Here is a 23,531-nt window from a genome sequence, read left to right as displayed (position 1 = left end):
TTCACTTTGCCACTAGATATCAGATGACAATGAAGTATAGCTGATTTTTGGTATAAATAAAAATAAAAGTTGCCTGTTTCTGTTTGATGAAAATTAAGTTCTTATGATTGCTCCCTGAGATTTATTTCTCATTTTCAGTATGTATGAATATGAACTTCCATTTTATTTCAATTATTAATTTACAAGATGGGTCTCGTAGAATGCCTCAACATTGTCTCTCGATTTGGGGTTCCATAACGTGAAGGTGTTGGATGTTGCCACTGCCCCCAGATGATGATATGCCCCAAACATGATTCCATTGATAGCTCAATGTTCATTGCTTTGTCCTTATGAAGAACCATGGTCGTGCAAAGTCATACCCATGTTTTTAACAAGGCCTTTCAGCAATGCATGCAGCCCCACTAATGCTAACTACCATGCTATTAGATTCTTCTTCCCTTAATAATCATCATAGATTAATGTATCATTGCAGACTTTGATCAACACGGGGAATCAGCACCCTCGCCGACCACGCTCACATCGACAGGCTGCTGCACACGTTCAACTTGCTGTTGTCAAGTTAAAGGGCAAAAGGAGGAAGAAAGAAGTAGATAAAAACGCTGCAAAAAATCTTTTCTTGCAGCTTGATAGCCCTGCAATGGCCACAAGGAGCAAAAGACTTCAGCCTAGTAGTCCTGCACTGAGCACAAGATGCAAAAGAAGTCTGAGTTTGTGATTCCTGTATGAGAAAGTTGCCTAATGTGTGTTGTATTAGAGATATCTGTGTCATGTAATGGATGCAAACCTGTGAGAATTTTTGTGTGCATGTGAACCTGTATGTTATTCCTATTGTGATCATGGATGCTAAATCTTCTAGTTATCTCGAACCTGTGACAATGTTTCAAAATAAATGTGTTATTCTTATGCTGCATGTCATCTTATGAATTTGGATGTTGTTGGAGACCTCATTTTATTGTTGTGTTTCATGTACCTGAAGGATTGATATTGAACTGTATATTATTCTAAGTAATTATATAAGATGATATTAGTTCCTTTATTTATTTAACACAAGCAAAGAGTGAAACATAGCAGTTCCAGATAAAAACATTCAAAAAAAGATATCAATATCAACCATGGAATGTCATGACTATTAAAAAACTCTAGGGGTAAAACAGACATTTCTCCTAGGACTTAACACCGTTAGCCGTCCAAACTGACGAAAATGTCAAATAGGAAAGAAAAACTCGAGTGGAGGATATATAGGAAAGAATTTCAGTTTCGATGCCAAATATGAGAGGAGCATTATTTCCGGTGTCAAATAGGAAAACTTCTCAAAAAAATAAGGCAGGTTCCAATCTTCAGGCTCTTGAATTCATGATTAACAAACAACATTTTTTTTATTTCACAAAGAGGCATCACATCACACACAAATTCCTGAAGGTTGCCAGAGTGAAGTACAGACAGGACCTCGTCGCAGCTGTCCCACTTCTCAAATCGATTGTCTAAACATTTTTCCAATGTACATATTCAAATGGGGCAACCTGAAGATGGCTGTTTTAGAACAGAATGTATAAGGAGCAGCTCAGGACTCTTGGATCCTTCCCAGACTTGATTGGAAGGCACTAGCGTGTCTGGACATTCAAACCCAGCAGTGTGTCCGGACACAGCTCCACACTCGTACGATCCACAGTAGCCCGTTCGATACGATACGAGTGACTCGCCCCAACCTTCCCACAGCGCGCCCATCCACAAGCGCGGCGCGTGCCGACCCCAAACCCACCCCGTCCGCAGCCCCCGGCGTGCTGCGCGCCCCGTCTGCAACCCCCAGGGTGCCGCACGCCCCATCTTCCGGCCCCAACGCGCCCCTTTCGCAGGCCCCCGGGCTCGCCGCGCCCCATCCCCCGGCGTCCGGGCTGTGCCCCCATGACTCTCTGAACGTATGTCTGAACACATGAAACACTTGCGACATGAAAACGCTTCAATGCAACATACATCTGAAGGAGATGAAACATTTGAAACATACGCATGCAACATATGTGTGAAATATATGCAACATCCAAATTAAACACTTGCAACATAAAAACACTTACTGCAACATAAAACTGAAACATTTAGAACATACTGTTGTAGCATATGTATGAAACATATGCAACATATGATCAGAATGCTTGCAACAAACGTCTGGAACAATGAAATATTTTGAACAAACGCTTGCAACATATGCAACATCCCTAATCTACTTTTGCAACATCCATATAAAACAATTGCAACATACCTCTGAAACGTTTGAAACACTTGAAACATGCATTGCAACATAGGGGAGGGGAGGACTGGCCAGTCAATTCTGGTCGTCGGGGTGGGAGCCGGCGGCGAGCGGCGGCGTGCGACCACCACCAGCATCTGGCCATGCTCATGGGTGCCCAAGGCTCGGGCGGGAACGACCTGAGGCGCCCCGGCACGTGCGCCCAACGCCGATCAGAGGGGTGGCGGCGGCGAGGCATCCCAACGGCATTGGGGGTTGGGGGAAGCGCTCTGCTGTCATTGGACGTGAGATAGAGAGCGAGATAAGGGGAGAGCAGAGGCAGCGCGTGGGATGGGGGCGCCCCGAGGGATGGTCGCGGCAGGCGAGCCGCGCAATTGGCAGGCTACGCGATGCGGGGGTCGAATCCGCATAGACCAAGAGCGTGACGGGCGGGCCGAGCGACGGGAGGGAGCAACTGTCGTGGACGAGGCGCGCGTCGCAGACGGGAGTGAGCATCATGGGCAGAAGCGGTGAGGCGAAGTGTGGCGTGTGGCGTCCCGACGGACAGACGCTCGCGTGGGAGCATTATCGAACCTGATTAGAAAGATACGTGTTGCGTCTCAGTGATAGTACAACTAGATCAAGTTTGCTAATTAAACAGACATTTATTATTTTTGGATTTTGGACTAATCAGACGTCTTCAGTAGTGTACAACTGACTACAGTCATGTTGCTTTTTTTCTTGCTTATGCTTGATCAACTGTAAATATGTCCCAAGGTACATTCATTTTCATAATGTCTTCTAGCCATAACACTACTACTTTGGCAATGCAGGTAACACCAGAAAGGGCTCAAAGGTGGATATCAGCCCAAGGAGCTGCACCAGATTCAGCACCATGAACACCACCTGATCACCTACACATTCAGCAAAACCATGAGTATGCACAAGTTCCTCTTGCCTGTCAACTCTCATAAGAAAATATCATACCTAAAAAATTTGTGCTGAACAGTAAGATGTCAAGCTCACTATGTAAATAAAATGGATCTTGATGCAAGTTAATAGTAATATTGATAGTTTACCTGGCAGGAAAGCAGCATCTTGACGTTTTTGTGCCCATGAGAATCTGTATGGCCCATATGCATTCAGAGTTAGAATAGACAGTTAACGATATCCATCATCAGAAACTAAGAACATTCTACCGGGTTAACTAGCTGAATGCTGGATACTCATGTATTGTTTGAAAAGGAGAGACAGAAATAATGACTTACAGAGCCCCTGCACCTACTGGAGCAATTGACTTGAAGAATGACATTGCAGTTGTTGATATACCATTTGCGGTGCCTCTTTGTTCTTGGCACTGGAATTTAGTTTCAGATATATTACATTGTTTTGTTTGATTTGTGTAAGCATACTATCCCAAAAATAAATGATTCACTTGAGTTCATACGTACCACAGCATTATTCTGTAGAAGGGAAATTCCTGTGTTGACAGTGATCTGTATATGTTGCAAAATAAGATTATGTAGACTTAAATACTATTAAATTATGGAAAACTACTTCTATTCATTCGCCACTACTTTAGCTTAGTTGTTCAGAAAGTTATCATTTATTAATTTGAACTATAAAGAAACAATTGAAAGAAAAAAGGCTTACCGCAAGAGCACTTCTCATCATGGCAGCAGAATAAAGAGCAAATGAAAGTTTCACTCCCGATAGGTATGTCATAAAGGGATAAGTTGCAAGAACAAGTATAGACACAGCCTGCAACACCATAGTTGAAATTTAAGCTATGATCATGAATATACTTTTTCTTTTTTTTCTTTTTAAAGACACAATAGGTGACAACTCACAGATGCAATACGTGATGAGTTCACTGCTCCAAGAATTTTATGAACCCAGCGATAAATGATAAGCTGGTATACTAGAAGACTGGCACCTGAAATGTAGGGAGGAAATTAAGCCCCAGTTATAAAGAAAATGAAAGGAGAAAGCCATATCAGTGTCTATACATGCACACACGCACACCATACTGCAAAAATCCTTCTTCAAGATTCAGGAACAAATAAAATTCACCTATGAGCCAGAGGGCAGACGGATGGAATACCTGCCATAGCAAAAACCTGACCAATATCTTCAGTTGAGAAGCTAAGGCCGCCATACTTCCGATCGCTCACAGCCCACAAGGAAAGTATCTAGTATTGAAAGATGTACATTACAAGATGAAATTAAGTAGTTAAAGCAGTACTAGACAGACAAGATGTTTCAACTCATGAGGAATATAGGCTTACTGAAATATCATTTAAAATTTAAAACACCCCACTGAGTAGCAATATACTAAGTAAGACAGGGATTCTGAGAGAGTGATTTTTTTGTACCTCACTATATGCTGTGTCATGAAGACTAAAAAAGCAGTAAGGTAGCATAGTTGATATCCAAGGCCTGTTCTGGAGCAAACTCTTCTTCTTGCGAGGTGGATCCCAATAACCCTCTTCTGATGACAATGCTTTAAATATTTTGGTATCCATTTCGGGAACTTTATGTTTATGTATAGTCTCCTGTAATATAGTCACAATAATATTTGTAATAATAATAGCTTAACAGTGTGTCTTGAATGAAGTTAAGTAAATACTATTTATTGTTTTGTCAGTGTAGCATAGAATACATGGCAAGCATATTTTTTTTACAAAAATGACACTAGTCCACTTCAGTAGTTGACATCTTGGGCAGAGCACTCATGCTGCATGTTATGTTTATTGTTTGGGGAAAAAAACTATAGCACACAAAGGCAAAAATGTAATAGATACTAGTGTTAGTGTTTCCTAAAGGAAATTTAAATGATCAGAGCTTTTGTTAGGTTAAAGTGTTACATACCGGAAGCCATTCACAGCTTATGAGGACAATTGTAGCAAATGCTGATACACTTAGACAGGGTAAAAGATATGGAAATCTGCAAAATCCAATTAATTGAGCTATGATAATCTGCAATGTGCACCATTAATTCCTAGCAATTTGTAATTCCTTAATAGACAATATGTGCTGTGCTTGAACGATTTACCTGCCAAAGACAGAATCTTTGGAAAATATGTGAGGATATTTCTCAGTTGGCTGTGAAAAAAAGGATACTGCAGTAAGAAAATGAGATATTTTTCTTTTCTTTTATTTTCTTTTTGAACTGGTACCTGTGAAAGGTAACCTCCAAGAGCTGGACCAACAATAAGACCCAAAGCCCATGCCGTGTTCACCTATGATTGAAGTACACTCAGTTGGACAAATCTTCAAAATGAAAGAGTTATGTGGGTAAACAGTTAAGAGCTTGGTTGATGAGATTACAATTGAGAGTCCAAGTGCCTGATGTTCGGTTTGACAAACTTCAACGCAATATGCCTGAAATGGTTAATAAATGTAACCTCTAATTTAGCATACTTCTTTTATAATTTTAAACACATGAGTTGCAATCTAGATGACTTTATTGGAACTGGTAATTTAGAAGTACCTTTATTGGGGCAAGCAGGCCATTTAGAGCACCCAGCACAAGTCTTGTAGTAATTGCCATCCAATACGTTGCACTTAGACCAAATAGTGTGTTAAATATGACCCTACAGAACGCATGCATGTGGGTAGATAAACTGAGTCTTTCTGCATCAATATAGAAATCCAAATCCTAGATGATCTGACACTTGGAATTTCTGTAATACATACACAGACAAGATTGAAAATGCGATGACAGGCTTCCGTCCAATACGGTCTGCGAGAATGCCCCAGAAAATTGAAGAAAAGCCTCTGCCCACCATGTATGATGCAGCTACAATTAATTGGAAACAGTGGCATAAGTATTTCACCTTTTACTTTATTTTTACAATATTTGTACTCCATTTTTGGAACATATATTTGTCTAAAATTGTAAATCGATGATGAGGCGAAAACCATACCAAGAAAACCAGCATAAAATCCAATATCTTCCTCTGTTTTAGCAATGTGGAAGTCCCTTACCTGTATGAAATTAAAAGTGGGAAAAGAGAGATCACTAATGAGCAATGAGCATAAGCTAGACAACATAATGATCCATTTAAGTTAATGATGGCATTAGGTTGAGTGACTTCAGACTGAGGAAACTGCTTGGCTGTGGAAATATAATATCCTCACAACAAAATGCACATGCATATGTTTGCAAAGACCCAAGCCTAGCTAGACTGGAACACATTCAGTGTAGCATATAGTTCTACATTAATGACTAGGTAAGAGGACATGACATACCATGAAATACAGGAAGGGGAAGAGGCACGTGATTGGCAAAGCTGAAAAAAGGCACAAAGGGGAAAAAACAAAACTTTTGTCAGAGCCAGATCTGAGAACGCCACAACGTTCTCGATCGATCGATCGATGGAGTAAAAAGTAGTAAAGCACATGCAGGTAGGATGATGCAGAGATCAGAAAGGTAGGTAGGCATGTTCGTTATTAGTCTCAACGTGAAAAAGCTGGCTAATGTTGGACGCTCTCACTACAAGATACCGAATAGTTGCTGCACAATCTTTTGTTTCAGAAATTCCCTCTTCGTCTTCAGTAAAAGCAACACCATGGGCTCCTGTTGGGAGCCTCATCCAGCTAGCTCCTGTGAGTCTGAGTCTAATATACATGCCTGAACGTGATGTTGGATCTCAGGTGGAATATAATGCAGACAAGTTTTCTGACGGATTAATTAAGTATGCTGAGTTTCAGCCTTTGCTTTTTCCCTATGAACAGCTGTCTCACTGATGTTATATATTAGTATTATTCCGCTGGAAGCATCAGATCAAGACTGAAGGTGGTGGTGGAGCAGCTACGAGCCTACGACGACATGGGTCCTACCTCTAGTGTTTTTGGATCTTGGTAGTGGTACTTGGCAACATTCTATACATGCATAAGCATGCATGTTAGCAGTTTGAGTTCCTGTCATAGGTGGGGCACATACATGTTGGCATCCCACCTTTTGTTTCTTCCGTCGTCCATGTCTCCAGCGATGCTCATCTCCGTCGCCGGCGGACCAGCGAGCGGCCGGGGGAGGCATTCTCTGACGACCGAACTAGCTCAACGGCCCAGAAGCGGATTTTCGTCGGCAACCGATTTTCGTGCTTTTGGTTGGCTTCTCCAACTTCTCCTATGCTTCTCCCAAATTCAGAGAAGCAAATATATACCCAGCTTCTACTTCTTTTTCCAGATTCTTTTCTGGTCCCTTCTCTCTCTCGTTACTCTCTCGATACATCATACATGCACAGCAACAGCTATCAACCTGTTCGGTTGGCTGGTTCGTATCGTTGCTGGTTCGTGAGGAAGCACTACTAGCTGATTTGTGTGAGAGAAAAATACTATTCCAACTGAAAATTTACGATCGTTTACGACAAGCTACAGCCAAACGAACAGGCTGTATAGTGCTGGCACAGCAGAAACCAAGCCCGCTTGTGTTGTGTCAGCGCAAGTCATCAACTAGGTGTGAATTTTGTGATACAGGTAAGTTGTCTGAATGTAAATCTATATGTCCAGTAAAGACCTAAGGCTGTGTTTAGTTCGCAAAATCAAAAATTTTGTATGTCACATCGGATGTTTCGGGAATATCGGAAGGGGTTTTCAGATAATAAAAAAACTAATTACATAGCTCACCTGGAAACTGCGAGATGAATTTATTAAGCCTAATTAATCCATCATTAGCGCATGTTAGTTACTGTAGCATTTATGGCTAATTATGGACTAATTAGTCTTAAAATATTCGCCTCGCGATTTCCAACCAAACTGTGCAATTAGTTTTTTTTTCGTCTATATTTAATACTCCATACATATGCCGCAAGATTCGATGTGATAGTTTGGGGTGAAAATTTTTTGGAATTAAACCAGGCCTAAACCAAATCCATACATATGCCGCAAGATTCGATGTGATAGTTTGGGGTGAAAATTTTTTGGAATTAAACCAGGCCTAAACCAAATCCAGTTGATGACCAGATGGCATTATACTGTTTGAATTGAAAGCAAATGCACTATCACTAATGCTGCAGAAGCATGTATGTCAGTCTGTCACTGTTGTTGGTGAGTAGAGATGGATGGAGGTGCGTGCATGCAACAGACGGGTACGTACCTGAGGCGAGGGAGGTGACGCCGACGAAGAACAACTCCTTGTAGGGGATCCTCCCGTTGCTGCTCGCCTTCCGCCGCTCCATCGCGCACCCGGGGCAACCCTCCACCGCCGGCGCCGGCACCGGCACCATCAGCGGCGCTTTTTCCTCACTGTCCATCTCGATGCCTTCTTCTTCTGCTTCCGGTCGTCACCTGGCCTGCTAGCTCTGCTAAAAAACCAACACCACACACTGATCCCACGGAAGCAGCTCAGCCGCTGAAGCTGTCTCTCGGCGCTCCTCTATATAATATATATATGCTCTGCTGTGCCTGTATTGCCGCCCTTATGTTCTGTTCCATTCCAACAACCGTCCGATCGATCTATTGCACGACGCCTAGCTAAGTTCCAACTTCTCAAGATCATTAAACGAGATCTGATCAGCTGGAAAAAAAAACTAGCTAGTCTACTTTCATTTTTCTTTCTTTCTTTCTTTGGAGCGAACGAATGCAAGTCTTTGTCTACAAACAAGAAAATGCATCCGCAATTGTATTGTATTTATATATGACGGAACGACCGGTTCAGTGTTCAGTCACAGTATATTAGTAAGAAGAACAAAGAAAATAAAATCAGACCAGATGAGCACGTACGGCAGAAATGTGACTAATCTACTGTACCTAAAGAGGTGGTTACCCCGCTAATAGATTCCTCTTTAATTTCAAGAACACTAATGCTCCACCACGGGCGTCCGTTCGTGTCGGTCAGTCCGCACGCGGCTAGCTAGGCTACGGACCGATCCACAGACATGCTTCCCTCATTGGCATACACGGTTTTTCCAAAAAATAATAATAAAAAAGAGAGCGACATCTTATCTTCCCCATTCGCATCGGCTCCACCGCACCGCCCGTCCTTTGGTCGCGTACGCACGAGCTCTGCTAGCTCCCGCGTCCGCACGAGCGCCGCCGCCGTCCACATACGCACGAGTGTCGAGCGCCACCGCTAGCCGCGTACGCATGAGCTCCACCGGCTGCGCTGCGCCGCCCGCTCGTGGTGAGGGAGACCGCTGCCACCTCCACCATGGGGGTCGGACGCCTGGTTGGTGGCCAGGAAGACCTCCGCCTCCGTCTGCCCAGCTCGCTAAGGCCGGGTGTGGAGCTCGCCCACGAACATCTCGCGCTCGCCTACCCAATTCGCCGTGGCCGGGGCGGAAGTCGCCCGCGTGCAGCCCGCGACGGCCGGGATAGAACTCCACACGTCGACGAGATTCCATTCTCCCAAACAGCAAGGAGATGTTGTGCTGAAACTGTATGTTGCAAGCATCTATTTCAAGTGTTTCAGAGGTATGTTACAAGTATTTTATATCGATGTTATAAAAATAGATTGGGATGTTGCACATGTTGCAATGGTGTTTTCAAGTGTATGTCCCAAATGTCTCATCTGTTTCAGACGTATGTTGCAAGTGTTTCATCTGATGTTGCAAAAGTATATCTAGATGTGGCATATACATGCATGTTGAAAAAGCGTATGTTGCAAGTGTTTTATCTGGATATTGCATATGTTTTGCAATGGCTACAAACGTGTTTTCCTGGTGTGCCAGACATATGTTGCAAGTGTTTTAATTGCTTCGGACGTATGTTGCAAGTGTTTTATCTAAATGTTGCAAAAGTAGATCCTGATATTGCACATGTTGCAGTGGGACACATTTGCAGTAGCCACATGCTGTAGTTGTTGGGTCCGCCTGCATGCACGTGGGTGTGGAGGGATGCCACGGTACGGGCGCGGGACAGAAGCGCGCAGGGCCATGGTGCGGGCACGGGACATGAAATGGTGTGGGCCACGGTACGGGTGCGGGAGATGGTGTGAACGCGGGACATGGAGTGGCACGAGCCCCCACGTGAAGGAGGCGCAGCAGGCACGGGCGTCTGAACGCTAGTCCTGTACATGCGGACGTCTGGACGCTAGACGTTCGGTCTGAAGAAACCACGTCACCCAAGGGCTTGCTTCTCTCCCACACCTGCCCACCCATGAGCGCACCTCAGTCTGTTCGCTTCACACCGTCCTTCCGCGAGCACCCATCCGCATGCAGTGGCGGAGCTTGTCAAATTCAACGTCTAGGGCCACTACGTGAGTAAGCAAACCATCCACTGATCCACACTATGCCATATAACGACGAGAGACGTGGTTATAGACAACAAATTTTAAACATAACCGCAAAATTTAGCCATTTAGGTGATATTTTAATTCCACGCCTAAATTAATAATGCACTTTATGAAAACATTAATGCACAAAAAGTCTTTCCACAGTATAGTGATTCATAACATATAGCTTTTTTTTTCTAAAAAGATTGCTCATTAGACAAACCAATTTATATCTTCGTCATAATAAGAATAAGTATGATCCAATTTTATCAAAATTTGGATAAAAATTGTGAAACAAAGTTAATATTATATACGGAGTAGTATCTAATTTTGATATCTCTTCATTTCATATTTTCTTGTAGACAAAAAACTGACGCGAAAAGCACTAGCCAGCCGACAAGGATTGTCAGTTTTCCATTTAATATTGCTATAGTTAAGATTATATTTTATACATGTGTGATTAGCTGGGTGCGGCCGTGTGGGGCTCGGATGCGTCAGCAGGCCACCGGTGCCGGGAGGCGGCTACCAGCTGGCGCGAGGACACGGAGCACGGAGGGCGACGGAGAGAAGCAAGTTTGCAGGCTGATGGCGATGAAAGACTGGGCCTCGCGCCTAGCACTGGTGCTTTGTTGCTGGGCCGACTAGGCCACCTCTTAAAAACTATTACTGGGCCATGAAAAATTAAACAGCATAAAAGGGTAGGCCATATAGTTTCATTTAGATTATGGTTTATTTACAAGTTACAATTAGTGTCCGCATGTTCTCTAGCTTTTAGTGTCGCAACCTACAATAAGAGTAGTTCTTTTGCCAAACTCTGAGACCATATAGTTTCATTTAGATTATGGTTTATTTACGGGCAACATATCAGGTGCAAACCAACCAACCTGTGTAAACTTGCAAACTACCAATCAGGACCACTAGATGCTGATCCAATGGATGGGGTGAGAGGTGGGATTTTTTTGCGTTTAAGTCCCCAACCCGTCGGCTTTTTTTTTCGCTTAAGCCCCCTCACCTCATCCATTAGATCAGCATCTAGTGGTCCTGATTGGTAGTTTTCAAGTTTGCACAGGTTGGTTGGTTTGCACCTGATATGTTGCATTACTTACAAGTTACAATTAGTCGATCATGCTGTTTAGCAAGACTGGGAATACAGACACCATGTGTATATACATTGGAAATATCATGGCTGAATTCTTGTATTGTACGTACACTATACTGTGTAATACAGTAGATGGGATTATAGTTCCCTCACATTGCATAAGAAAATAGATACCCCAATGGCCCAATTGTTATCCGATATCGATCCATCCACAATAAAACACCTTCAGTAGTAGAGATGAAGCATGAAGGCCAACTTCAGGAGGTTTGCTCTGGAATGTCTAGAAATGGCTTGAATGTCCAAACGAGCTCAACAAAGATGACAATGTCCAGAAGGAAGAACACCATCTGATCACCTGTGTATGTACATAACAAATAATGCAATGATAAATTGAATGGTCGATATAAAAGATCATAACTGATTATGTTCTTTTATCACAATATAACATTATTAATTCTTTTCTGTTAGTTGTTTGGACATCGACGTGGTCTATAAATACATAGTATCGATAATAAATAAGTAGAATGGCTTTGAAAGTATATATGAGTTTCCTTACATATCTAGTAATATCATGTTTTTTTAGCAAACCATAGTACTTTTGTGTATCTTAGTAGTCAATCCATAAAATTTGACCATATTTAATATATAGTGACATTTATTTGAAAATGAAGCTAGTATTGTGATAATTCTTAAGGACCATCTACTCATTCATGTCTTGGGCTGGATACAAAAAAACATAGAATATAAGGCATAATTTCAGAACAATCTTGATTCTTTGTTTGTTCCTTTTGACATATTAGTGTATATATATACTAGATGCCACGTGGGTAAATTTTCTAGAACAAACAAATGGTTCTTCATGGTGGAACAACACAATCAGAAGTGATTGGGTTTTAAGTAGAAGTCGAGTACTAGAGATATACAACTCAAATAATAAGCATCCAAAGAATGGATCAAGATATATTATATGACAACGTGACAAGTTAAAAACAAAATCAAAGTTCAACTAGCTTTTATCTGGCTCATGGAAATATAATGTAGCACTCCTCTAGAATAATTCTTGTGAATCACTATACAAAAATAAGTGAGGTTTTCATGAAATGGTTTCTCAATTATGGTTTCATGAAAAAAAGCAAATATAGTTTTAAGAAGTTTGATCTTTTTGTCATATTGCATTGTTACCTGGAAAGAGGAAAGCATGTTGGCGTTTTTGTGCCCATGAAAATCTGCATTAATATATCACTTTGATGTCAACTAATCCTTGACATACATCAGTTCAACATCACATTTAATTTAGGGCAATAATCATTTCTGCATATATTCAAGGATGGTTCTATATCTAATAGCATGTCGTGAACTGCATATCATCAACATGTGCACCTCACTTCTAGAGTAATTTGATCAAACACAATACTGAAGCCTCCAATTAATTTAATACATTTATTGACAAGCTAAAATGTCAGTGGACATGTCGTGTACATGTACTTGAGTGCAACCTTTCATAATAACCAATATCCCAAGATAAAAGGGAGATGAACCATTGTTAGCTTTAAAACATTATCATGGGAGAAAGAGATGTAACAAGGTGAAAATCTATGAATGGTAGATACTCCTATAACTTTGGACAAAATAACAATACCTTTTTCTTATCAAACATATAAATTTTATTCACCCCATTAGTTTGTATGGAATTAATACTACAAGTTTTTTTTCTATTAATGTGTATTCCTGTTGGAATGTAAAGCCAAAACTTGTAATATGCGAATCGAGGTGCTTCTAACAACTTAAACTATGAAGAAAGATTGTAAGGTATACTGAAAAAATATCGAAAAGGAAAACTCCATTTATGTGATCTTGAAACTTCCAAAATATATTTGAAACTTAGTTCTTGCAAAAAGGTGGCAACAAAAAATTTACTTACACAATACCAGCTCCTGCTGGGGCAAATGCCTTGAAAAAGGACATTAACGTAGTTGCTAAGCCATTTGCAGTTGCTCTTTGCTCTTGAGGCTGTTAGTCCATATAATGGGGTATTTTTAAAGTTTGCATATATAGGAAAGTTTACTTCAATTTAAATAAAATGTTAAGGAACATACCACTGAATTATTCTGAAGAATAAAAGAGCATGTCACAATAGTAACCTAAAATGTATACAACAAACTAATGTTATATGATTTGATAAAACATGTAGCTAATTCTATTTTTTGTTGCCTCCATTTACAATAAGAAACATAACCTAGAACATCATAAATATCTGTGAATGCAATACACGTACTCCCACTAATTTTCTCTTTATCAGTATGAATCATATTAATACTTTATCATTACTATGTCTATCATATAAGAACTCACAAAATCTTTAACATATTAAAGTTAAATTTTTAGAAATGAACTATTTATATCATTAAGATTTATAAGTTTTATGTGATACTAATATTTTCAGCAAAAGAAACAACTAATGAAAATAATTAAATATATATAAACCATATCTTGGTTATAATGTAAAGAGAAATAGAACAAGCATGTATCGTAATATCAATCGATGCTTCATGTATGCATGCATAAAGGGATTTTAAGGGTACTCACAACTAAATTGTTTTTGAACACCGATGCAATATTCACTACAACTGATAACCACGGTTTTGACAGATGTGTCATTGGTGGGTAAGTGAAAAGGAGTACCATAGCTAGAATCTGCAAAAGATGATCAAACTAGAATTATTTTTATTTGATGTGCTTAAACTAACATAAAAATTGGATATTGTTCATACTCACAGCTGCAATACGGGAAGCATTGACTGTCCCAAGGACTTTTACAATACGTGGATAAACAAATGTTTGGTACAAAAGGATGCTAGCACCTAAAAAAATGAAATCATCAACATAAATGTTATTACCAAATGTTGGCATTAAATTTAAGTAGTTCTCATTAGCTTTTATCAATAATGAAGTGATGCCATTTCAACATATCTTACAAGACTTGCATGGCTCTCTATTCTCTCCTTAATTTGCATTGTGGAAACGTTCTTAACTTTTTGGTCAACACATTCATATTTACATAGAACTCATATATTTCATTTTTTAACATTGGTAAATAACTGTACCACACTAAGCATATATGGGATATTTATTTCGTGGAGCTACCTAAAAGAAATCACAAAATCTACTTTATTTATCTTGGTAATAGATGAAAAGAAATATGTAGACGTTAATGCTTTGGTATAGTTGTTATATCATCATGACACCTGTAACTGCAAGCACTTGACCGACATCCTCAGACGAGAAACCTAGTCCTCCATACGTTTTGTCGCTTTCGGCCCATAGAGAAAATATCTAAAAAGGTAATTTTGAAATATAAAGTGAGCTCATAAAAGCAAATAAATTCTTATGCACCAGGGGGTTTTGGTTCCTAAGGGAATATAAAATAACTAAAAGTATGTAATGTGCTAGTTTTTTTTTTATTATTGTTGAATTTGGATTGTAAACAACAAATAAAGGTAGTCAACATCTCTTTCTCTCTCTCTCACAGTTCATTTGTGTATATAATCTAAACAAACCTCTGTGTAGGCCATATCATCAAAAGAGGTGACACAGAATAAGATAATGGATGACATCAATGGCCAGTTCTTAAGCAAGCTCTTATTTGTAGTTGAACTATTTTGTTGCTCAGCAAACTCTTCGATTCCTTGATCTTCAGTTTTGTGAAGTTTGTGCTTATGCAACGTCTCCTGCAGTTTTATGAAACACACTCTTTTAACTCCAAAAAAAAAAATCAATATAGTGAGTATAAATTATCAAATAAATCATCAAGGTCTGACAAGAACACAAAATTATGTGCAACAATCCATATAGATAAATTTAGTCGTTTTACTAAATAATAGATAACTACAAAAAAAGAAATTTTTTCCTACATGATATAGAAAAAGGCTTGCGTTGATGTAGCCCTTATCAAGATGATGAAAATGAACATATGGAGTGCCTAATTCAGAGTTCCCATGAGGAAGTTATAGTGATTGTTGGATCATCTCACATGCCGGCAAGACAGGACCACCCAGTTTTTGATACTGGACCATCCGGTTTTAGCAAACTAGGTTATCATCTAGTTTTGTATTCTAAGTCACTCTGTTTTGGCAGCATAAGAGGTGAATTGTAGATCTGTCCCAAGTAGATTTATAATATGCTTTGGGCATGATTTTTGGGCCTCTCTTGGGACAAGACCTTCCTGTCCTATAAATATAAGGCCAATTAAAACACACTTGATCAAACCAATTTATGACCATAGATTGCTTCCTAGGAGGCTAGGACCCATTATCGTTCATCAACTAAACTCGATGACCATAGGTGGCGTGCTAGGATTGCTAGTTGACTTAGGGCACACTAGCGACGTCGATGCTCTGATGGGTCCCTCCTATGCGAGAGCTTTGATGGTCTTTGCTAGTTTTCTTGTCAATTAGACTAGCCTTTTTTGGTCACGTAAACATGAATTTACCTCTTAGGTTCCCACTAAACCTAGCTGTCCATCACCACGAGTTACCCCTTCTTGGGAGCATCCTGAGAAAACTCGGTCATCCGGTTTTGGCAGACAAAGCCATGAAGTTCATTTTTTTTACGTACGTACCAATGCTTTAGTGTTTGACCGAACTTTGCATCAACAAATATATAATTTATATAGGATTTTGTGTGATTGTGTAGTGTTTCATCATCACCATCATCCACTGTTACCCCTCCACTCTGGTCTCTATATGTTAGATGATGCGTTAGTGGTATAGTATTTTTAATATCCTGATGGTAGAGGTGGTCATGTATGTTGAGGTTTCAAGTTGTAACAAAATCTCTACAAAATGAAGGTCTACAACAGATGGCTAAACATGGTATGGAATAGGGAACTAGAGCTTAGGGTGGTGGATGCGTGAGCTTATGACTCCAACTACTAGTTTTCAAATCTTGGTGCAAATGTTTAACAACATACTAATGTTTTTCATATGTTTAGCTTTGTAAGAATCACACTTGTGAGCATATGAGTGTAGTGTGCATGGTGTATATATGCACGCCTATAATTAATATAAAGTATATTAATAAGAATAAGCCAGCATAGTTACACATACCGGGAGCCAAATGCAGCTTATGAGGATAACCAAACAGAAGAACGATACACACAAACAAGGTAAGAAATATGGGAACCTGGAGAATACACAAAAAGATTAGGGAGTTGATAAAACAACTAACTTAACTATAGTATAGTAATTATGGACATGCACAATAAAAAAATTGGATACCTCCCAAATATTGAATTGGCTGGAAATAAATTTGGGTATTTTTCAACTGGCTGCCAAAGAAAATAGTACCATAATAAGATTTATGTAGAGACAATATGAAAACCTTAAATAGCAAACATCTCTCATGGATACCTGTGCGAGGTATCCACCAATAGCTGGCCCAATAATAAGACCTATTGCCCATGATGTGCTAACCTAGTCATAAAATTAAAGAAACCTAAGTACAACGACCTGAAATGTTGTGTTAAAATTCAATAGCATGATATGTAATATTTGAAAACTTACAAGTGTCAGTCCAATAGCTTGATGTTCAGTTCGGCATACTTCAACAGCATAAGCCTACAAATATTAAATGACAAATTACTAACAAAATTAACATGTTTCAATACCACCATAAAACTGTAATAGCTCAGTTGTTGTACTCTTATTGGGCCTAGCAAACCATTTAAAGAACCTAGAAGGAATCTTGTTGCTATCGCCATCCAATACTTTACACTTAATCCGAACAAAGTGTTGAACAAAAGCCTAAAATATAAATAAAGGAACACAAATTCAGAGATAGGACACACAAAGATAGTTGAAATGCAAGTCTTGATTGGTATCTAGTACAATCTGATGTAAAAATAGAACATAAATACTAACGTGGAGATAATTGCAAGAATGATAACGGGCTTCCTCCCAATACGATCTGCTATCATTCCCCAAGCAGTGGAAGTTAGAGCTCTACCAAGCATATATGAAGCACCTACAAAAATACAAATATATATGGCATTTAACAAGTTCTCTCGATGAGTATATCAAATAATTAGCTAGATGCATGTATGAAGGTTTAGAAGTAGGAACATTATAATCATTTGGAAAGTTTTTATTATACCTACAAAACCAGCATAGAATCCAATATCTTCTACCCTTTCGGCAATATGCAAGTCTCTTATCTGTTATTGAGAAGCGAATGAATAATATTTAGATATCTTGATTGCACAACTAAATAGAACTATGACACATTTTGGTAAAACTAATGTGCATACACAAGCAGATGACTAGCTACCATTTCAAAGTTTAGTAGGGTAAAACATGGTAGAATGAATATCACAAGTTTCTAATATTTGGATGGTTATCGGTGCTTCATAAAAAATGATACACCTGACCCAATTATTATGCAAGGAGACTGCAACACCAAGGAACCGGGTCAACCAAAAAGTAATAGCATGTGCAAGGTACTGTTGAGGATATTAGTCTCTACAATTAAATGACCATACCATGAAATATATGAAGGGAAATAACAATGATATTGGCAAACCTAAAATAAAAGGGAACAAACAGTTAGAAACAGTTCGGTGTAATAGCAAAAATGAGCACAAAATGTGGAATAAGACTCTGCAACATGCATTAAATTCTAAAATAAAAAAAGGACAAGAGCGTTCTAACAGATCAGTTATAACGACACATCTTTATGCAGACTTTCAGAACAAATTTGAATGTAAAAGATAATTGCTATTGTGCCTTTTCCTTTTCAGACATGGCACTATAGGAGAAGCATGGGAAAATCCCTACTCTGACGGTTCAACTTCAGTAGCATCTATTTCAGGACAAAATTTTGGCCACTTCACTTCAGGAGCTATTACTGAATATATAGTTCTTTACTGAAAACTATAGTGAATGTAGAAGATTACATGCTCTCAGTTCCTTATATTGTTTTAGTCTGAAAAGGAAGGCTTTGAACACAGGCTGTCAATTTGTTTTGTTCTGAGTATTGTATACTGAGAGATGCTATAGGATCTTCAATGAACTACCAATAATACAAGCTTGCTAATCAGCCACTCTGTTTCTTATGGAGTTGGTGTTATCGAGGAATTTCTTTATAAAGTATCATTGATCGAAAGCATCACTAAAAATTCTTTGTTTGTGCAAATTTTTCAGTGACTGATAAGGGAGTAGTAATAGTAACAGCAGGTATACCAACTAACCAAGTCACTACCATAGACATCAGCATTATTACTACTTGAGGAACAGAACGCTGCTCATTCTGCAGTTTATTACCCAAACCATATACCAATAATGAATCCGACTGATATAGATATCAATCATTTGAATGCAAAATAAACAAATAAATTAAATTTTAAGTGATATGACAATGATCTGGGCTAAAAAGTTTTATATATAGCAGAACTAAAGAGCAGAGGGGAGTTCCCAAACGCGACACAACTGATTGAGGGATGCACGTACAGGAGACGAGGATGATGATCCAGATATGGAAGAATTGCCCGTAGGGAATTCCCGGGTTCTCCGCCTTCCTCCGGTCGTTGGCACACCCGGGGCAGCCGTCGAAGTACACCCTGGGCTTCCCCTCCAGCAACGGCGTCGTTGCCTCGCCGCCGCCGGCCATCGTCTTCCTTCCCTGTCTCTCGCTATGGCTATGCTGAAACAACACGCATGTGCTTCTTTTTCAGGATCGATCAACTAGACTCAGAAATCAGAATATATAAAGTCAAGAGATTCAGAAGGATTTTGGTCATGTGCTGCTGGCTGGATCCTGGATGAAGTCTGGAGACTTGACCTGTTAAGTGACAGTGAGGCTGACACTGATTGAGTGAGATAGCTCACCCAACCTTTTTGTACGCAGGCTGTTTAATGATTATTTTTTTTGATGAAATCTGTTTAATGAATTATTGAGGTGGCTGTACCTGTACCCATCCGAGAACAGTAGTAGTACCTCTTTATAATTGAGCTGCAGCCAACAGCGTTATGGACTTCTCGCGACGTGTCTTCTTGTTAGCCTTAGCTAGCCGGCACTGATCTACTGCTGGAACGGCGTCACCATGCATGCTGTTTCTTCAGTTGTCGCCGGACTTCTCGCGACGTGTCTTCTTGTTAGCCTCAGCTGTGCTTTTCACATGGATGTGATCCGGCCGATCGTCAACAGACCGCGAGCTGATCTAGTGCAGGTTGTTGATGTTGTGATTTCACAAGGCAAAGCTACCTAAAGTTTTCCAGATGGGCCGGGCACGATGGGCCAGCCCAGGCACGGCCCGAAAAAGCACGGCCCAAGCACGGCCCGGCCCGGCAGCCTACGTGCCCGTGCCTAGGCTGCCAATTCGGCCCATGGGCCAGCACGGGCACGGCACGGTAAAGTAGCCTGGCCCGCTAACGGCCCGTTATCCAGGGAACTCAGCCGTCCGATCCCCCCTGATGGATTATGGCCGTTGGATCCAGGGCAACGGCGCCGCCGTGTATATAAGCCGGCCGGCCTCCCCCGCTCCCCACCCACACAAACCCTAAATCATTTCATCCTCTCGCTGGCCAACGCTCTCCCTCCTCTCCTCTCTGGCTCTCGCCCTCTCCGACGACGGTGGCGAAGGGCAACGGCCCCTCCCAAGGGCGACGGCGACTCGTCGTCGTCCCCGCGGACCCCGCCTCCTCTTCTCGTCATTCGGCAGCCGCAGCTCTGGAGCTCCGACGATGCAGGTAACATCCCCTTCTGCTCTTCTTCTTTCTTTCTATCACTGTCACTGACTCACTCCCTCTTCTGCAGATCCGCGGATCCGCTGCTGCTAGGAGCTCCGGCTCCGCCGTCGCCGGCGACGTCTAGGTAAGACACCCTAACCCTAGCTCCGAAGCCTAACCCTAACCCTAGCTCCGATCTGCTCCGTTCTTGATTTCTTTTCTTGAATCTTGAGTTCTTGACTTCTATCTTGAAGAAGCATTTGAAGACCTCTATCTTGATTAGTGCTCCTGCCGCCAAGGTAAATCATACCCCTAAGTCCCTAACTTCCTCTTCTTCTTTTGCTAACTGATTAGTAATCCTAATGCTAACTCTGTTCTTCTTTTGCAGCTGGCCAGCTGGGAGCTTGAAGCTTGAAGCTTTGAAGCATTAGTCTTCATATTTATTACTTTAGTCTTTACATTTAGATGGAACTTGGGTCTGTAATATGAGAACTTGGACAATGATGTAAGAACATTGAACATTTGAACTTTGGAGCTAGGCTGTACTCTTTTTCTGACTAGGGTTTCTCACACGGGTGAGTTTTACCTAGCAGGTTTTTAGTGAGGCAGCCATTGCACATGCTCCCATATTCCTATTTTCTTAACTCTTGTGTGTTTGCTCTGTTTTTGTTTCTCCAGTTCTTTTTCTGGTAATTTTGATTCCAAATTGTGCTTGTTACTTCAATCTTGAACTGATGAAGTGCTTTGGTTAAAATGTGTTTAGTGCCTGGGCCGGCACGGGCACTGGCGTGCCACCGTGCTTGCTGGCACGGCACGGCACGGTTTACACTTGATAGTGCCGTGCCTGGGCTGCCACTTCGGCACGGTGGCACTATCAGGCACGGCACGGCGGGCCGTCGTGCCGCATAGTGCCGTGCCTCGCCGTGCCGTGCCTGGCCGTGCCCGTGCCCGTGCCGTGCCGGGCGGCCCGTTTGGAAAACTATAAAGCTACCTACTACAGAAGTGCAAGCCTACAGCGCCAAGCTGCCTCTGAGTGAGGTGCCCGCCGGACATCCACGCAAAAGCTATGCAACCATGCATGGACCCCAGCTAGATTTGGGAATTTGTTTGCTTAGATCTATGTTCTTGGGTTTTTTTCCCTGAGATATCATATATATTGCGGCAAACGACGTATCTTATCTTACTGTTGTTACTAATTAAAGGCCTTAACGAAGACACCACATTAATTATCACCAAACACGCTAAAAAATATACAAATCCTAGAAATTATCATGAAAATTAGAAACATACGGGCTTTAATTTGCTAGAATCTCATCATCATTGCTGATAATAGTCATAGGATCTATTGTAATTTATAAAAAAAATTACCCAACCCTACCATTATGAAAAATATATAAAATAATCCCCTACTTTCGCATCTAAATTCTGCTACTATGAAAGACAATTCAAAATACCCTCTAAATTTGTATATAAATTACCCACGTCTACCATTATGAAAGATAATTTAAAATAATCCCCTTAAATTTACATATAAATTACCCATCTTTGTCATTATGAAACATATTTCAAAATAAGCCAACTTACATTAATTCTAAATTACCCACATTTACCATTATGAAAGATAATTTAAAATAACCCGCTATTTTTTATCTAAATTACCCACATTTGCCATTATGAGAGAAAAATCTAAAATACCCCTAATGATTTTTATAAATCATCCACCTTTGTTATTATGAAATATAAGGAAAGTAACCTCCTAAGTTTACATTTAACCTACCCATACATACCGTCAAGAAAGATAATATAAAATATTACTTTTAGATTTAAATACACCATAGGTCTATTAACTTTTGATGGTGTGTCATCTAGGTCCATCAACTTTTAAAATGCATTTTTGGTCAATTAACTTTTGGTGGTGTCTCATCCAGGTCCATCAGCTTTCAAACTACATTTTTGGGTCCATTAACTTTTGGTGATGTGTCATTTAGGTCCATCAATTTTCAAATTGTATTTTTGAGTCCCTAAACTTTTTAATTGGTTCATTGTAGGTCCATACCCCTTCGTTTAGCGAATCAATCTGATATGGCACGCCAAATAAGCAGCCACTGTGGAGTAGGTGATGAGTCCACAGCTCCTTAAGATGTTCATGGAGACTTGTTTAGCAATAATTCAGATGTAGCAGCTGGTAATTCGTTAATATCATCTGGTCTTAAATTTGGGACTATTATTTTTAAGGATAAATATATTGTGAAAATAGAGAAATTTACAACTATTGGACTGTCATTAAAGATATTTTATTGATGTGCATTATTATTGCGTGGAAAGCAAGAGAAAATGAAGCCAACAAAATACATCCATACTAATTCTAAAGAAGTGGAGATCATCAATGAAATTTTTTCAACGTGATTAGCATCCTTGCCGTAGTATTTTATTATTTTCATGCATTAGTTTTCTATCCAGTTGTGATACACGATCTTTTATCTAGCATCTAACTTTTACTGTCTACGTGCACCTGTGCACGTGAATCATATTGGTGGCTGCGTTTGGACGTGACATGCATGTTAGCCGAATCAGGGACTCAGGGTCAATCCAGTGGTGGAGCCAGGATTCCAAACTTGGGTATTCCTACTTCCACGTCAATAAAAAAATAAGTTGTTTTTAACTGTAATGAGTGAAAATACTATAAAATATGAGCCAATTTAAGAGGCTATTTTTTTACTATTTTGGGCTTCAATGAGTGAAAATACTACAAAATATGGCATTATACATATACATATATAAGTATATACACATATATACATAGAAGTGTGCTAAAATAGTTGGGTATTCCTGGGAATACGGGGAATACCCTCTGTATCCGCCCATAGGTCAATCGGTCCTAGTTGGGCTAGTGGAGTCCGAGTTTTGTTTGGGTCAGGTGGCCTACGTGCCTATACCTATGGCCTTCGGCCTTGTACCGGGTAGATAAGTCTGAATTTTATTGTGGAGTTTATTTTCTGTCGAGCCGTCGCTTGAGAAACCCTAGATGGTGACCCCTTCAGGTTCTTTATATTGAAGATTATCTCTGGATGGTGATCTCGTCCTGTACTCCATGGTGGCTGTTTTTTTGGCGTGCCATGTCAGATCTATTCGCTAAATGAAGGGGTATGGACTTACGGTGAACTAGTTAAAAAGTTTAGGGACCCAAAAATGTAATTTAAAAGTTGATGAACCTGGATGACACACCACCAAAAGTTAACGGACCAAAAAATACAGTTTGAAAGTTGATGGACC

The 23,531-nt window shown here is 40.3% G+C and overlaps 2 protein-coding genes across 3 annotated transcripts; both read right to left on the bottom strand.

The window, feature by feature from the left end:
- Positions 1-2,875: 2,875 nt before the first annotated feature.
- On the bottom strand, positions 2,876-8,573 carry LOC136508593 (probable peptide/nitrate transporter At3g43790). The gene is made up of 17 exons (XM_066503304.1): positions 8,325-8,573; positions 6,476-6,516; positions 6,151-6,211; positions 5,921-6,023; positions 5,715-5,817; positions 5,552-5,605; positions 5,401-5,463; positions 5,277-5,326; positions 5,093-5,168; positions 4,597-4,776; positions 4,326-4,413; positions 4,072-4,157; positions 3,875-3,982; positions 3,673-3,717; positions 3,490-3,578; positions 3,301-3,344; positions 2,876-3,135 (listed from the first exon to the last, which is right to left on the bottom strand). The coding sequence occupies exons 1-17, from the start codon at positions 8,479-8,481 to the stop codon at positions 3,038-3,040; spliced, it is 1,446 nt and encodes a 481-aa protein (XP_066359401.1). The 5' UTR covers positions 8,482-8,573; the 3' UTR covers positions 2,876-3,037.
- A 2,981-nt stretch (positions 8,574-11,554) lies between these two features.
- On the bottom strand, positions 11,555-19,433 carry LOC136508594 (protein ZINC INDUCED FACILITATOR-LIKE 1-like). Of its 2 annotated transcripts, XM_066503305.1 has the most exons (17): positions 19,041-19,433; positions 18,074-18,114; positions 17,689-17,749; positions 17,457-17,559; positions 17,237-17,339; positions 17,100-17,153; positions 16,947-17,009; positions 16,815-16,864; positions 16,644-16,719; positions 15,096-15,266; positions 14,784-14,871; positions 14,314-14,399; positions 14,125-14,232; positions 13,635-13,679; positions 13,460-13,548; positions 12,721-12,764; positions 11,555-11,893 (listed from the first exon to the last, which is right to left on the bottom strand). In XM_066503305.1, the coding sequence occupies exons 1-17, from the start codon at positions 19,198-19,200 to the stop codon at positions 11,796-11,798; spliced, it is 1,440 nt and encodes a 479-aa protein (XP_066359402.1). In that variant the 5' UTR covers positions 19,201-19,433; the 3' UTR covers positions 11,555-11,795. The 2 variants fall into 2 exon arrangements, with proteins under 2 accessions (XP_066359402.1, XP_066359403.1); XM_066503306.1 differs by lacking the exon at positions 18,074-18,114 and having other exon boundaries at positions 19,041-19,113.
- Positions 19,434-23,531: the final 4,098 nt, after the last annotated feature.

This window comes from Miscanthus floridulus, chromosome 15 (genome assembly GCF_019320115.1).
Source record: "Miscanthus floridulus cultivar M001 chromosome 15, ASM1932011v1, whole genome shotgun sequence".
Classification (NCBI taxonomy): Eukaryota; Viridiplantae; Streptophyta; class Magnoliopsida; order Poales; family Poaceae; genus Miscanthus; species Miscanthus floridulus.
The sequence above is the reverse complement of the archived record's forward strand: the minus strand, read 5'-3'. Positions and strand labels throughout refer to the sequence as shown.